The following is a 13,707-nucleotide window of genomic DNA, read 5'->3' as shown; positions in this document are numbered from 1 at the left end:
TGGTCTCTAATCCCACACCCTATATCGACATAAATGGAAGATGGATGAGAGTTTTACCTTCCAAACTTGATGTCAAACTTGATGTTGACAGTTAGCTTCCAAACCCTAACTTGATTCCTTACAAAAATTGACCCAAACTCCTCATTCAAGTTTCATTCGTCAATCATGGTGTTCCCCCTATAGAATTCAATCTCCCTCTCAAACGAAGGAGAACGCCTAGTTAAATACCCCGCTACTTTGAATATATGTCAAAATTAATCTGTAATGTCACATAATTTAACTATTTGGTACCAATTATCCCAACTTCTATCTAGACATCACAAATATTTCACTTATGGTCCTTCTTCACCAAATCTTATGACATTTAGGTCATATTCACCTAATTTGCTCAAAACACTTAGTCAACTCATCTTTCAATAAGTTGACTTTTTTAATCATTTTTTCTCAAATTTTCTAATTAACCAAAATTCATGACTTCAATAATCATTTTAATTAACAATATAACATTATTATTTAATTAATTTTTATTTTGAATCATTTAATTGATTTATTTTTATTTCAATTTATTTATATTTTTTAAAAAAATCACTAAAAATGGCAAAACTTTTAGGCCTATTTTGAGGATGTTAAGGAAGTTTCTGAGAAATAATCTTTTATCTTGGTCTTCTAAGCGACAGAGCATCATTTACAGTCTAGTGTTAAGTTGGATATTATAGGCTTACTAATGTTGTTGCATAAAAATGGAAAAACTTTTAGGCCTATTTTGAGGATGTTTTAGAATTCTTTCATGAATTATGGTTTTTAGTTCAACATGTGTTAAGCCAAAATTAACTAGATAGAAGTGTGGGGCTCATCAATACCTTTCTGTGGATATAAAGATCGTCGAAAACGAAGTTGAAATGAAGAAGTTATGATTGTTTGAAGTTAGAGTGAAATTAGGTGAAAATCCGTTCTCACGAGGTGAGAATTAATTCTCATGACGTTTTGTTAGATCTACTGGTACTTCACCCTTTGGGTAAGGTTGTGAGGAAGAAGGAATGCAGTAGATCTAGGGTTGGTTATGGGTTCCCTTGAAGGTGGATATTATGGTAGTTCATCGAGTATGATCATGAGGGGTGTATGTGGACTGAGTAAGATAGAATGAGAACACTTGGTCCGAATTTATTGGTATGGTTCTTATTTGGTTAATAGACTTTGATTTGGAGCAAGAGTGCACCCGCCTATCCCATTCTTTGGTTGTGTGCGACTATAGTTTCGTCTGATTTTTGCATTGATAACAGTATGTACTGTGAAATGAATTGTGTGTGATAGAAGGGTGTGGTCCGTGCTGTGTTTGGTTAGCATTGAGACGGTGTTGATTGGTCCCTACAAGTCGGTGGATTGATGGTTGAAGTAGCTTTAGACCCTTATGGTGTTTGTCGCGAGTCTTCAGGTCATCACAATGACGGCAAGATTCGCGTGGTACCGTGAGCTTATCATTTTAGTAGTTAGAAGGCCTAAAAAATTTTAAATCACAATTTTGTATTGCAATGATGTAAGTATCGTCTACATGTCTTCCAACCAAATGCAACATCAATGCACCAAAATATTTAGATCTACATCCATTTTGTTTGTGATCAATCAAGTTCTTCATGTACCTTTTAGCACTAGGCATATCAATGCCTGCTCTAAGGATATTCCACCATCTCCACTTCACAAGTTTCAATCCATTTTAAACGTTCTCACCATTCCTCTCGGTAAAAAAGTGTATAGATATGATGTATAGTTAAGCCAACTTTGAACTTGTAATGTATGATGTCATATATTCATTGTATTTTATATATATTCTTAAGTCTTAACTAACAAAAGAAACCATTCTTTGAGAAATCATCATCTAAGAGTTATAATTGAATTAGTCAATGGAAACTAGAACTTTAAAATTTAATTAAAGGTGATAAGATAGATAAAACCAGTCAAATTATTCAAATCAAAATAGGTTAGGTATATTTATAAATATTTTATTTTTAGTTTGTAAATATCATAAACAACTAATGTGTTGATAATGAGTTATTTTAGTTGCCGGAAAAAAGTAACTCGTTTAGATTTGAACACTGAAAAACGAATCTCGGACTGTTTTAAATATTAAAAAAGAACATATTGTTAGAATTTAAATTTAATTTTAAGCTTAAATTGAATCAAACTAAATATTCACATATAATTTAACTTGATATATTTATAAGTAAATGAATAAGAATTGATACTCAAAGATAAAACAATACTTTTTTTAGAAGTATGAATGTGCAAGTTAAGAAGGTGATTGTCGGGGAATTGGGTGAAAGTAGTTATCCCAAACGCAAATTTTGTGACGGCAGGTGGAGACCGGAAAAAGAGTCTTTGAAAATTGGATTATTATTTATTAAATAATAAAAATAAAATAATTAATTAAAAGTTTGTGCGAAAGGGGTCATCCACACGTGTAATGTCGTCTCCTCTTATCCTCCTGAATTCCTCCCCACTTTACTTTAAACGCTATTGACTCTCACATTCCCTTCACACGTATACCATTTGAGCATTTTTAATGGAAGTGGTTTCAATCAAAATATTGAAAATATTAAATAAAAGTTAATATTATAAATAGAATATGAACTATTATTTTATATATTATATTGTTGTTTGAAAAACAAAAAAAAAAATTGTCACAAGATAAATAGCTAGCTAGCGAGCCATGTGTGTTTATAAAATAGCATTATTTAATAGTATGTTGTGAAAAATAAATAGTCTCTACCTATTTATGATATTTTATAACATGATAATGTCATATAAAAGTAAATTGTTTATTATTTATTTATTACATTAACCTAAAGAAATGAAATTCAAATTAAATGTCTCCTTTTCATTAACCTAAGAGGTGTGTATATATGTTAACCGTTTCTTTCGAAGAAAAAAAAATTATTTTGGATTGAAGGGTACAATATTCAAAAAAAATTATTTTGTACAAAACGTATCACATTTTGTGACTATCGACATATGACGACATGATATGTTGATAGAAACAACTAGACTTCGATAACAAAAGTTGAATTTCATGCATGTGAAACTTCTACAACGAAAAGGAAGAAAATGATATACACAAGTTGGGAATGAGAAAGGCTTCTTGGGGGACACAAGTCACATCCATTGCATCAGCTATGACAACCAAAGTAACATGTTAAAGCTAATCTACATCAATATGCGTAAAAACATGGGTCCTAGGGTTTTAACCAATATTTATTTTAATATTATAAATAGTTAATATATTTAACTTTTTCACCTATATTTATTTTGTTGACTTTGTTTTTTAGAGTTGTTTGTATACAAGAATGGAATATTCCATAGCATTCGCTTCTGAAAGAATTTGAACTAATTGTGAACAATTTTTATTCATATGTAACAATAACAATTAATATTTTAAAATGTTGTATTGTACAACTATATAATACATAAATTATTATATATTACAAAAAACTGATGAATACGAATCACTTCTTTTGTTTTTATAATAGTTTTTGTTTGTTAATTTACTCTGATAAATAAAGGTTTTTTTGTCACTTATCACACTCTTATTCAATTTGTTAAATATTATTTTGTAGTTATTTTGAATTAAATCTTTTTTTCACGTCATTTTATGAGTTTTTCTATTTTATTAAATTTCACATAATATTTTAATATACAATTGCAATAAATATAATAATAAATGAATATTAATTTTATTATTAAACTTACCTTTTAATTTCAAATTCTCAATATTAAAGCTCATTAGTTTTTTTGTTTATTTATTTAAAACAAAAACAAAAACAAACAAACAAACCCCTTAATTTGCAAATATTTAATGATTTTATTCTAAGTATTTATATATTTTTTCATATTATATATGTTCATAAAGAAAAAAACATATTAATACACAAAAAAAATTCAAGTAAGCATATAAATATGTTTTTTATAAGAAAAAGAATACTTTGAGTAAAAACACAAATTTTGTAAACTTAAAGGATTTTTTTGCAAACTTCAATTTAATAGCAACCTGAAAACCTTCTGTATAAGATATAAGGTGACTTGTATAAATTCTGATAAGAAAAGAGCTATATGACTTTCATAATCAACTACTTAAGAAGTAAACACTCGAAATACATTTCTATAACTTTATTGTGGTGTGTTTGTGAAATAATTTTAATTCACCTCAAAGTTATCAGAAACAACCAAAGGAACAATGAATACAGTTTTGGGTCTATAATTTTTTTTCCTGTTAAATATTTCTTTTCTCAAATATCATAAAAAAAAACAAACATACAATACAAAAAATGATCAAAAAAAAATGAAAATGGTGTTCTAAATAAAACCAAAATGTTAGCATCTAACGAATATAACAAGACACAACAAAAATGAAGTTATGAATAAATGAAGAACTATATGATATAACCTAAAACAACATGGGGAGTAATTAACTCGATGCCTCTTTTCATGAGCTCATGGTGGTGGTGGAGGTGGTGGCGGCGGTGGCGGTGTTGGCGGCTTTGTAAACTTTCTTCCCCCTTTTTTTAACTTTCTTACTTCCTACGGAAGGTGGTGGTGGATTTGAAATAACTTTATTACATTCATGAGCTGGTGGTGGTTGTGGCGGTTGTTGTGGCGGTAGTGGTGGTGGTGGTGGCAGCTTTGTAAATTTCTCACCCTTATTCGGAGGCGGCTTTGTGGTTGCCCCACCACCACTTTGACCTGCCCGGGGCACCCACATTCTGACCGGATTCTGATTCTGATTCATCCCACCAGACAATTTACCCTCAATATTAGAACCACTGTCCTGATGAGAACCACCACCACCCGCACTTCGGTAACGGTTCCGCCTATTTCTCCGCCTTCCACCACCCTGAGGCTGCCCCGACCACGGCTCACCCGAGTCATTGCCGCTCGGATGGTGGCGGTTTGTTTGGGCGGCATGATTATGGGGTCCAGTCTGTTGAAAAGGCGGTGGTGCGGCGGCGGTTTTGGCTTGTAGGCTGTTGACCACAAGTCTGTGAGCCGCCACAGCCAGCCGCTGCCCGGAAATAGATCCGGGCGGGTTCTTGTGTGTATTCTGCCCGTTGGATCGGAATGTTGAATTCCTGAATTACAATTATTAATCCAAAAATTAGATCATTCTGAAAATTAGCATTGGTTTTCAAATATTTGATTTTTTAATATTAAATTAAAATGGAAAAAACACACCTTCTATTTTCCCAATGTTTGGGCCCACTGTCCTCATGCCATAAGGCAGGTGTTTCTGTCAAATCATCCTTCGTTACAGTCTACATAAAAAAATAAAGCTGTTATTAAAAATTTAAAAAAAAAAAAAAAAAAAAAAGACTTTTTATTTGAATTGACATTTGATATAAGCCTTACCTTTTTTGGTAATTTAACCCCTGGAGGGGGGCGAGGTATATGGGGATGAGGATCCGGAAGCTTGTATATTGCACAACTGAAGGGTAATATAGTAATTAATCACGCATATACCAAATTAAGGAAATGATTAAATAATTAATTAATTTTTTGGAGTTTACATGACACGATTGTCTTTGATATCTTCTAATCCCTCAATAGGTGATCTGAAAACTTTAGGGCATGGATCCCCTGAAGGAAGAGATAAGTAGCCATTCATTCCATCGCTACACATGACAAAAAGTTTGATCAGAAAAATAGTTAAAGTGTAAGGGGCAATTTGGTAATTTCACAACAAACCTTGATTCAGGTTTGATTTGTTGGTTGATTTGGGCCCGCTTTTTGGATCCATATTTAATAGTTTGGTCATCGAGAGAAAATATGTATGGAGAAAGCTTATGTGATATAGACACAAAAAGCATGTCACACATCCTGCTGTTTCTTTGTGTTTCTTCATTCTTCATAAAGCAAAAATTACAGCTAGAATTAGAATTAGAAGTGAAATCTTCAAGTGTTTTAACCTTTTTTTTTTAATTTAAAATTAAATTACATAACATACCGTTAAAGTGTGTTCTACTTTTTTCACTTCTTCTAGAAGACGAGTTTCATCTATAAAAGGCAACTTAGCTATACCCTGAAAATAAAACATTTTTTAGTAAAAAAAAATAAAACAATCAGAAAGGCTTCATGTTGTAATTTGTTTTAATTAAAAAAAAAAAGATTAATAGATTAAAAAGATTGATGATAAACCTGCCATGCAAACCGTTTTCCATTCATGTCTACTTCAAAATCTGAAGAATAAAAAATAATTAATCGAGAAATTAAAAAAATTCAAATCTATTTATAAAAATATAAAGTAGAAAAAAAAGCTTATTTTTTACATACCTGTTGGATAAAAATCAACAATTGGCGAGTTTGGATCTGTCATTAATTTTCTATATTGTTCTGGAAGTGCATGTGCACTACATTTTCAAGGTGAAAAAGAAACCAATGAAAAAAAAAAGTTAGAAAATATTAATCTTCAAAAAAAGGTAAAAGGACGATATTAACCTTGCAGCAGGAAAAACCCCTAGGAGCTGATTAAACGGTTTAAATGGCGACCCAAGTTCAAATTTTATATTTAATTTATTTAGATCCTTGAGATCAGAAGCAAATGGTGCATAATGATAAGGATAAAACCTGAAAAAAAAATAGAAATCAAAAATCAAAAATCAAAAATAAAAAATATATATATACACAACAAAACCTTAAAGGGGAAAAATTACCATTGCCATGAACAAACACCTTCATAATAATAGTGCATCACCCAACATAGGCCTTCTGTATATTTTAAAACCTATAAAGAATTGTATCAAATAAATTGTCATAAAGGATTTTATATCATAAAAAATTGTAAATAATTGAGAGTTTTTAAAAATTTTAGAAGACTTACAACATCTCTCCTTATTGCATCCATCTCCTCAATAGTTGTGGCTGAAAACTTCTCTTCATAATACCGTTCTTTCCACCCAGGGGCACCCAATTTAATCTTGAAAAAAAAACACAAGTGAAATTACTTTTATACCCTTGTACTTGTATTATCTCAATAATCAGTTTCTAGTGTTTGCGTAAACTACTTCTTCCATTATTTAGAGGTCAAATAATCGGTTTGGTTATTGGATTATTTAGTTGAAATGATGCTGATTATCGAAAGAGTAAAGTGAAATTACTTATATACCCTTTTGCTTTAGCATAATCAATACTATGATTTTAAGATCTAACCTTGTCTTCCAGCTCCTCAGAGTTAAAAGCATCAGACTTTTCACGAAGTACACCCTTTAACCTTACTTTTAGTTCTTCTTTGTTCTCAAATGCCTAAAACCAAATAAGACTTAACAAAATTAAATACAATTTGGTCCCTTGACTTCAACGGGAGTTACTTAAACCACCCAACTTCCATAAACCATTATATAAAAATAACAAAAATTAAAAAATCATTATAGTTTGGGCAGTTTTGCAGTTTTAACCAGTAAACTTTGTTTTTTTTCAAATAAACACAATAGAAGTTGCAAACATTTTAACCTCTTGCTTATATCAGATTTCACTGCTAATTTTCAAAATTAACCATTTTCACCTGTTATATTATTAGGTCAAAAAAGTTTACATTGGAAAAATAGTTTTATTGGAAAAGAATAAAGTTTAAGGGGTTAAACCACAGAATTTCATACTATATAATGATTTTTTTTTCTGTAAATTGCTCACAAAATAAAGTCAGCTAAATTCACCCTTTAAACATGTTATATCAAGTTTCACTAGTAACTTTTTCCAAATTAACCATTTTTACCTGTTTTATATCAGGTCAAAATGATTAATTTTGAAAAATGTCTTAACATTTATGGCTTAATCGGAAAAGATAAAGTTGAAGGGGTTAAACCACAAAACTGCCCAAAATATAAGGGGTTTTCTGTAATTTGTTGAAAAAAGATTTATACTTCTCTTTCATGACTTGTTTCTGCTTCCACAATTGCAGCTCCAACAGTATTCCCAGAAGACAAACGTGCAACTTTTTTAGCACGAATATCGATTTTTTCATCATCACATTGCATTGGTCTTTTGTGTTGGATATCAAGTTCAAGGGCAGATAAGTCTTTTGTAGCAAGCTTAACTTGTTGTTCATTTTTCTTCACACCTTTTCTTGAACGTTTTTGTTTGTAAGGTGAAGGTGAAGGACCACATGCTAACCGTGCACCATCGAACCGGGTGATCGGGACCAATGAGTCCGGGTCAACACGTGGTTGACCATCGTCTCCTCTTTTTGCTTGTGCCTTGTCACGTTTCACCCTCTCAAGTTGTTTCTAAACAAAACAAAAATAGGAAATTACAGAAATGGTCCTTCAAGTTTTATGGTTTTTATCAATCAAGTCCAGTTTTTTTTAATGTGAGTATCAGCTGTTTTTGTAATGGTATTAAGTTACATATTTGGTTTATGTTGTTAAACTTTGAATGTTAAAAGTTAAAACCATACAGAATTACGATTGTACCCCTTGTTTTATATTTTTAACAACTAGTAAAAAAACGGACTTTGCCCCAGGTCAGTTTTTTTTACAATAGAAGGCGGCAGGGACTAAACATGCCAAACTGTGGAAACTATTGTGGCTAAATTTTGAAGACCGCAAAATTTTGTAATAAGGGACCAGAAGTGTAAGAATCAAAAAGTTGAGTGGCAAATGTCTAAAACAAAAGAACTTTACTATTCCTTAAGCTTTTGAGAATTAAGGGACTAAACTTGCCAAACTGTGGAAAATATTGTCGCCATATTTTGAAGACCACAAACTTTTGTAATAAGGGGCCAAAAGTGTAAGAATGAAAAAGTTTAGTGGCACAATGCACCAAAAGAAAAAAAAAACCACAAATGTCAAAGTTCAAAAAGTTTTGGGCCAAAAATGTCAAGATTGAAAGATATGTAGTGTAACTGGTTAAATTTACTTGTTTGCTTCTAGGTTAATCTCAAAAATGACCTTATATTTTGTGTTTTTTTCCAGATTAAACCTCAAACTTATTTTCTGTCTGAAAAGGACCTTGTATTTTTCATTTTTTCCGAAAAAAAGGCCTCAACTTTTTAATTTGTTCCGAAAAAAACCCTCAACCTTCTAAATGGTTTCCAAATAAGCCCTCAACTTTATTAGTTTTTCTTGAAAAGACCCTCGCATTTTACAATTTTTTATGGCAATAAATGACTAAAAGGGCCAGATTGGAAACAATGAAAAAACACAAGGTGTTTTCAGGCAAAAAAATAAATTTGAAGTTTAATCCAGAAAAAAACAACACAAAATATAAGGTCTTTTTTGAGATTAACCCTTTGCTTCTAAAAGAAAAGGATTTATCATTTTAACCCCTTAGCCTTGATTTCTTTTTCTCTTTCATTTTTTTCTTCTTTTAGACAAAATCATGACCTATACCTAAACTTAAAACATTTTTTTTCTTTTATATTGTCTTTTGTTTTGCTTATGAACATGAATGATTGAATGAAAAAGATGTGTAAGTGAGAATTTATACCTGAAGCATACGAGCTCTCTTTTGAAATATAGCCTCTTCAAATGATCCAACTGCTTGAATAAAATGCTCTACTTTAACAAGATCTGGCTGCAACAATAAAAATAGAAAATGGGAATGAAAAAAAATAAGGGCAAATTTTTAGAAAATTTCTATAACTTTCTTTATTAAGTCAAAAAAAAAAAAAAAAAAAGATGCATTAAGCAAAGAACATGTAATCAGTAATCAGTAATCACCTTGCTTGCATCAGTCAGATATCCACCCATGGCCTTAAATTCTTTTTTATATACTGCAAATAGTAAATTAATGGCACCCTGAAAAAGCAAATAATAAGATTTACACAATTTGAAATGTAACAAATAGAATTATAAATAATGGGAGATACAAGAGAGGTTTTAAAAACACACCTCACGAATATCCAATGTAGGCATATGTGGTAGAAAATCATTTCCAACAAAAAAACACAAGAACACAAAATCATCAATTATTCTCTCCAAATCAATCTCAACATTAGGAATTTGCATCTCGTGTTTCAAATACTCCCTAAGAGTCCAAATATTGAGAAACTGCAAAAAAGCATAAACAATTATTAAAGAATTATGAGTCATTATAGCCCAATTTGTACTACATAATTGTAAGAGTAAACTACACAAATGGTCCCTAACTTATTTTTTTAACTTGAAAGGTCCCTAAAGTTTGTTTTTGTTGTGTGCTTGGTCGTTGTCTTACCTAAAAAGACTATTTTGCCCTTGATTTTTTAATTTATTTAAATAAACACACCCCCAACCTACCCACCTTATTTAAATAAATTAAAAAATCAATGGCAAAATAGTCTTTTAAGGTAAGACAAGGACCAAGCGTGCAACAAAAACAAACTGTAGGGACCTTCCGAGATAAAAAAGATAAGTTTCGGACCAAAGTGCAAATTACCCCAAACCATAGGGACCATTCGTGTAATTTACTCTAATTGTAATAATAATGTCAACTGAGACAAAAATTGAAATTTTGGGTAAGGTGGGACATGGACTTGCACTTGATCTCTTGTTTGAGCAAAAGACATAAATGCCCTCATCATAGAAAATTTATCCAATTATATGTACCTGATATGGTTTTTTAGGCTCTTCAGTGCCTCCCTTCTCATCAAACTCTCCTGCCTTTCTCTTCACCTTCCCTTTACAACCAGCAGCCATATGACCTGATTGACCACAAACAAAACACTTGCCTTGTTCTCCTTTGATAAATACAACCTAAAACATAAAACAATGAGAACATACATACATACATACATACATAAATTGGACAACATGTGTATGCTAATTTCACTAGTTTTTGTAAGTTAATTATACAACACTTACTTCTCTAAGTATTGAAAAATGAACTTCATGAGTAGCCAAAGCCAACATTATCAAATCTGCATCCTGTAAATTAACAAACTTATGTAACATTGAGTTTAAAGAAAAAAAATTTAGAAAAAAAGAAGAAGAAGAAGAAGATTTGTGTAGTTATTACCAAACCATATAAGCAATGTCGAGTATTTGGATCAAAACTTGGGAGATTTCTTTGAAGACGAATATATGACATGATCTTGTGTTCCCCTTCACCAGGAACATTTGCATCAGAAAGAATAACCTTCATAAAAATCATAATCAGATCAACAACAATGAAAAATAAATCAAAAAATAGAAAATACTCATAGTCAAATAGTCAAATACCTTTATAGACTTCCATCCGGGATCATTGTTTAATCTTTTGTGAACATAATATTGTAAAGCAATTGACAAAACAGCCATGAATTCTGTTCCTGGTGTAATGACATTAGAATCAAAAGTTTGTGATTCTTGCTTTGGTGGAAGTGTTCTTCCTTCTTTTTCAAACTCTTCCCTCAATCTTTCTTCCTCAGCTGCCTACAAAACATATGTCACAAGTATCAAGATTCAATCTTTGAGGTAAAATATGGCAATTTGAGTTATATTTTATTCATAATGGGTTGATTTGAGTTATATTTTATTCATAATGGGTATAATTCAGCTAAAAAGGATGTGGAAAACGATTTAAAAACTTAAAGAGGTCAAAAAAAATCATATCTTGTGAAAAGATGATGTAATTTTGAAACAAAAAAATAAAAACTTTTTGCAGACTTTTGTAAGTAAAAGTAAATTTGCAATGGATCCATTATGAAACAGGTGGTTGTTATTTGATATTTTCTCTAAAAAGGAAGTCAATTTTTTAAATGGGGCCCACATATTTTTGGTCATTTTTGTGATTATATTTATTATATGTGGAATTTTTAAAGAAGTGGATATAAGAAAAAGGTACATACTGCTTCAGCTGCATCTTTAGCTGCTCTAAAACGCCTTGAACGTTGCTGATTCATTTTTGCTCTTGGAGCAACACCATCTAATAAATATTTAAAAGTTAAGCAAATATTTCCAAACCAAAAAACTCATAAAAAAATATAAAAAAATAAATAAGAGTGCATTTAGTAGTTACCAATAGCCATGTAAAGCAGTTTTCGTGGTCTCACCATTACAAATAACCGGTCAATATAGTCAAACACACACTGAAACACCTCACTAAAAGAGGTTGGAGAAGGCTGTATACATGGGAAAATAAATAATCAATCATAAAGGTTATAAACATATGAAAAATATATATATAACATCATGTGAAAAGAGCATTCAGGCATGGTTTATTACTTTGTTATATGAATGTTTAGAAGTATATTGTACACTTGATACAATTAAGTGTTTAATTCCAATGTATATTTATCTAAAAGGTAAAACATTTATAATGATAATTGATAACACCTATACTTATTCAACATACTAAGCATACATCAAACATATCATTGCATAATGTAACTCTCGCAGTATAAAAATGCATAAGGCTCATCTACACACTATTTAATCAGATAACAACAGATTCATATATCAAAGTTTTAAAACAGTAGAAAGCAGTGATATTGAAAGGATCAATAAACTTGAAAATCATAATCAGATCAAGGTTGCTTAAAGCTAATCATATTTCTTTTCTTGAAAACTATAATGGTCATATTCGGTTGAATAATTGCACATTGCCACATTTCATCAACCTTGAATCTGATATTTAGTCAATGAAGCTCCCAATTAATTATTTTCAAGGACAGTAAAGCATGTATAGAAACTAATACGAATCAACATATAAACCAAACAAGAAATAACATTAAAAAAAAATGCATTCGAAATTCGTTACCCGGTCTTCAGGGTGGAAACACGGGTGAATAATTCCATTCATATCGAGATACATATTATCGTACTCGATCTTATTAGGGTTAGGTTTACTTGTATCCACCGGGATTTTAACGCCACCGATTACAACGGGTTCTTCCTCTATAACATCCACTACCACCATCGGGTACTTCTCGGCTAACCACCGGTAAAACGCCGGCACACCCATCTCAAACCAGCCTTGCTATACCCACTAGATAACTAAACCCTAACTAGATTTGAGAAATTTGCAGGAGGGTTTAGAACAATGCTATCGAGTATCGACGCGAAAAGAAATTTGCAGAAGGGTTCATTTACCCTATTCATTTAACCAATATTGTAAATTGATAAATTAATTAAAATAAAATTTAAAAAAAAAAAAAAAAAAAAACATCTTCTCTAATAAATAATAAATAAATGAAAATATTTTTGCTCCACGTCATATTCTTAGGTTATTGAGAGTGGTAGCACTCCTAGCAACTTCTGTCATGTTATTTTTTTGTCTGCCACATCGATTAGTATCTTTTTCTAAACATTTTATAAGGAGTGGTAACATCTTTAGTATTTTTTGTTTTTTTTTTCATTTTTTTAAACTTAAATAAATTATATTTTTTTAATACATAAACATTTTATATTAAATAATTTTTATTTTTTATTAACACAAAGACTCTAAAGAAAGAGAAAAAAAAAGTTTAAAAAAAATTAAAAAAAAAAATAACATTGGAAACAGTAACAAATATGTGGAATTGGGATTGAAAATTGGACGGTCCTTCCCCTTTCTCTTATTTTATACTAGTTTTGAGATTTATTATCCTTAATTCAAAGAGGCTCATTTGCTTCCACAGTAAAATCCCCTTTTTAATAAATAGGGTTTCAGCAAACACAAATTTGGATTTTAATAAATAGGGTTTCAGCAAACACGAATTTGCTTTCGACAGGAAAAGGTCCTATTTTTTGTATTCTTCTGAGTGTTGAGGGGTTTAATAGCTCGATCAATTGT

General features: G+C 30.8%; 1 protein-coding gene across 1 annotated transcript; it reads right to left on the bottom strand.

The window, feature by feature from the left end:
• Positions 1 to 4,329: 4,329 nt before the first annotated feature.
• LOC111916082 (5'-3' exoribonuclease 3) lies at positions 4,330 to 13,074 on the bottom strand. Its single transcript, XM_023911722.3, has 23 exons — positions 12,694 to 13,074; positions 11,953 to 12,055; positions 11,783 to 11,859; positions 11,175 to 11,366; positions 10,972 to 11,091; positions 10,818 to 10,880; positions 10,563 to 10,709; positions 9,870 to 10,028; positions 9,699 to 9,776; positions 9,466 to 9,552; positions 7,902 to 8,264; positions 7,192 to 7,284; positions 6,863 to 6,958; positions 6,696 to 6,766; positions 6,481 to 6,609; positions 6,316 to 6,392; positions 6,181 to 6,221; positions 5,990 to 6,064; positions 5,731 to 5,888; positions 5,553 to 5,657; positions 5,395 to 5,470; positions 5,221 to 5,300; positions 4,330 to 5,117 (listed from the first exon to the last, which is right to left on the bottom strand). Exons 1-23 carry the CDS (start codon positions 12,895 to 12,897, stop codon positions 4,475 to 4,477), a joined length of 3,237 nt encoding a protein of 1,078 aa, XP_023767490.2. The 5' UTR covers positions 12,898 to 13,074; the 3' UTR covers positions 4,330 to 4,474.
• Between the last annotated feature and the right edge of the window lie 633 nt (positions 13,075 to 13,707).

Source organism: Lactuca sativa, chromosome 2 (genome assembly GCF_002870075.4).
Source record: "Lactuca sativa cultivar Salinas chromosome 2, Lsat_Salinas_v11, whole genome shotgun sequence".
In the NCBI taxonomy this organism is placed as follows: Eukaryota; Viridiplantae; Streptophyta; class Magnoliopsida; order Asterales; family Asteraceae; genus Lactuca; species Lactuca sativa.
This window is presented reverse-complemented; position numbering and strand designations above follow the sequence as displayed.

Coding starts and splice junctions, on each gene's coding strand:
- LOC111916082 (XM_023911722.3), bottom strand. CDS start 12,897: ATGGGTGTGCCGGCGTTTTACCGGTGGTTAGCCGAGAAGTACCCGATG. Junction 11,860..11,952: donor ACTGCTTTACATGGCTATTG/GTAACTACTAAA, acceptor AATATTTATTAG/ATGGTGTTGCTCCAAGAGCA. Junction 7,285..7,901: donor AAACAAGTCATGAAAGAGAA/GTATAAATCTTT, acceptor ATTTGGTTTTAG/GCATTTGAGAACAAAGAAGA.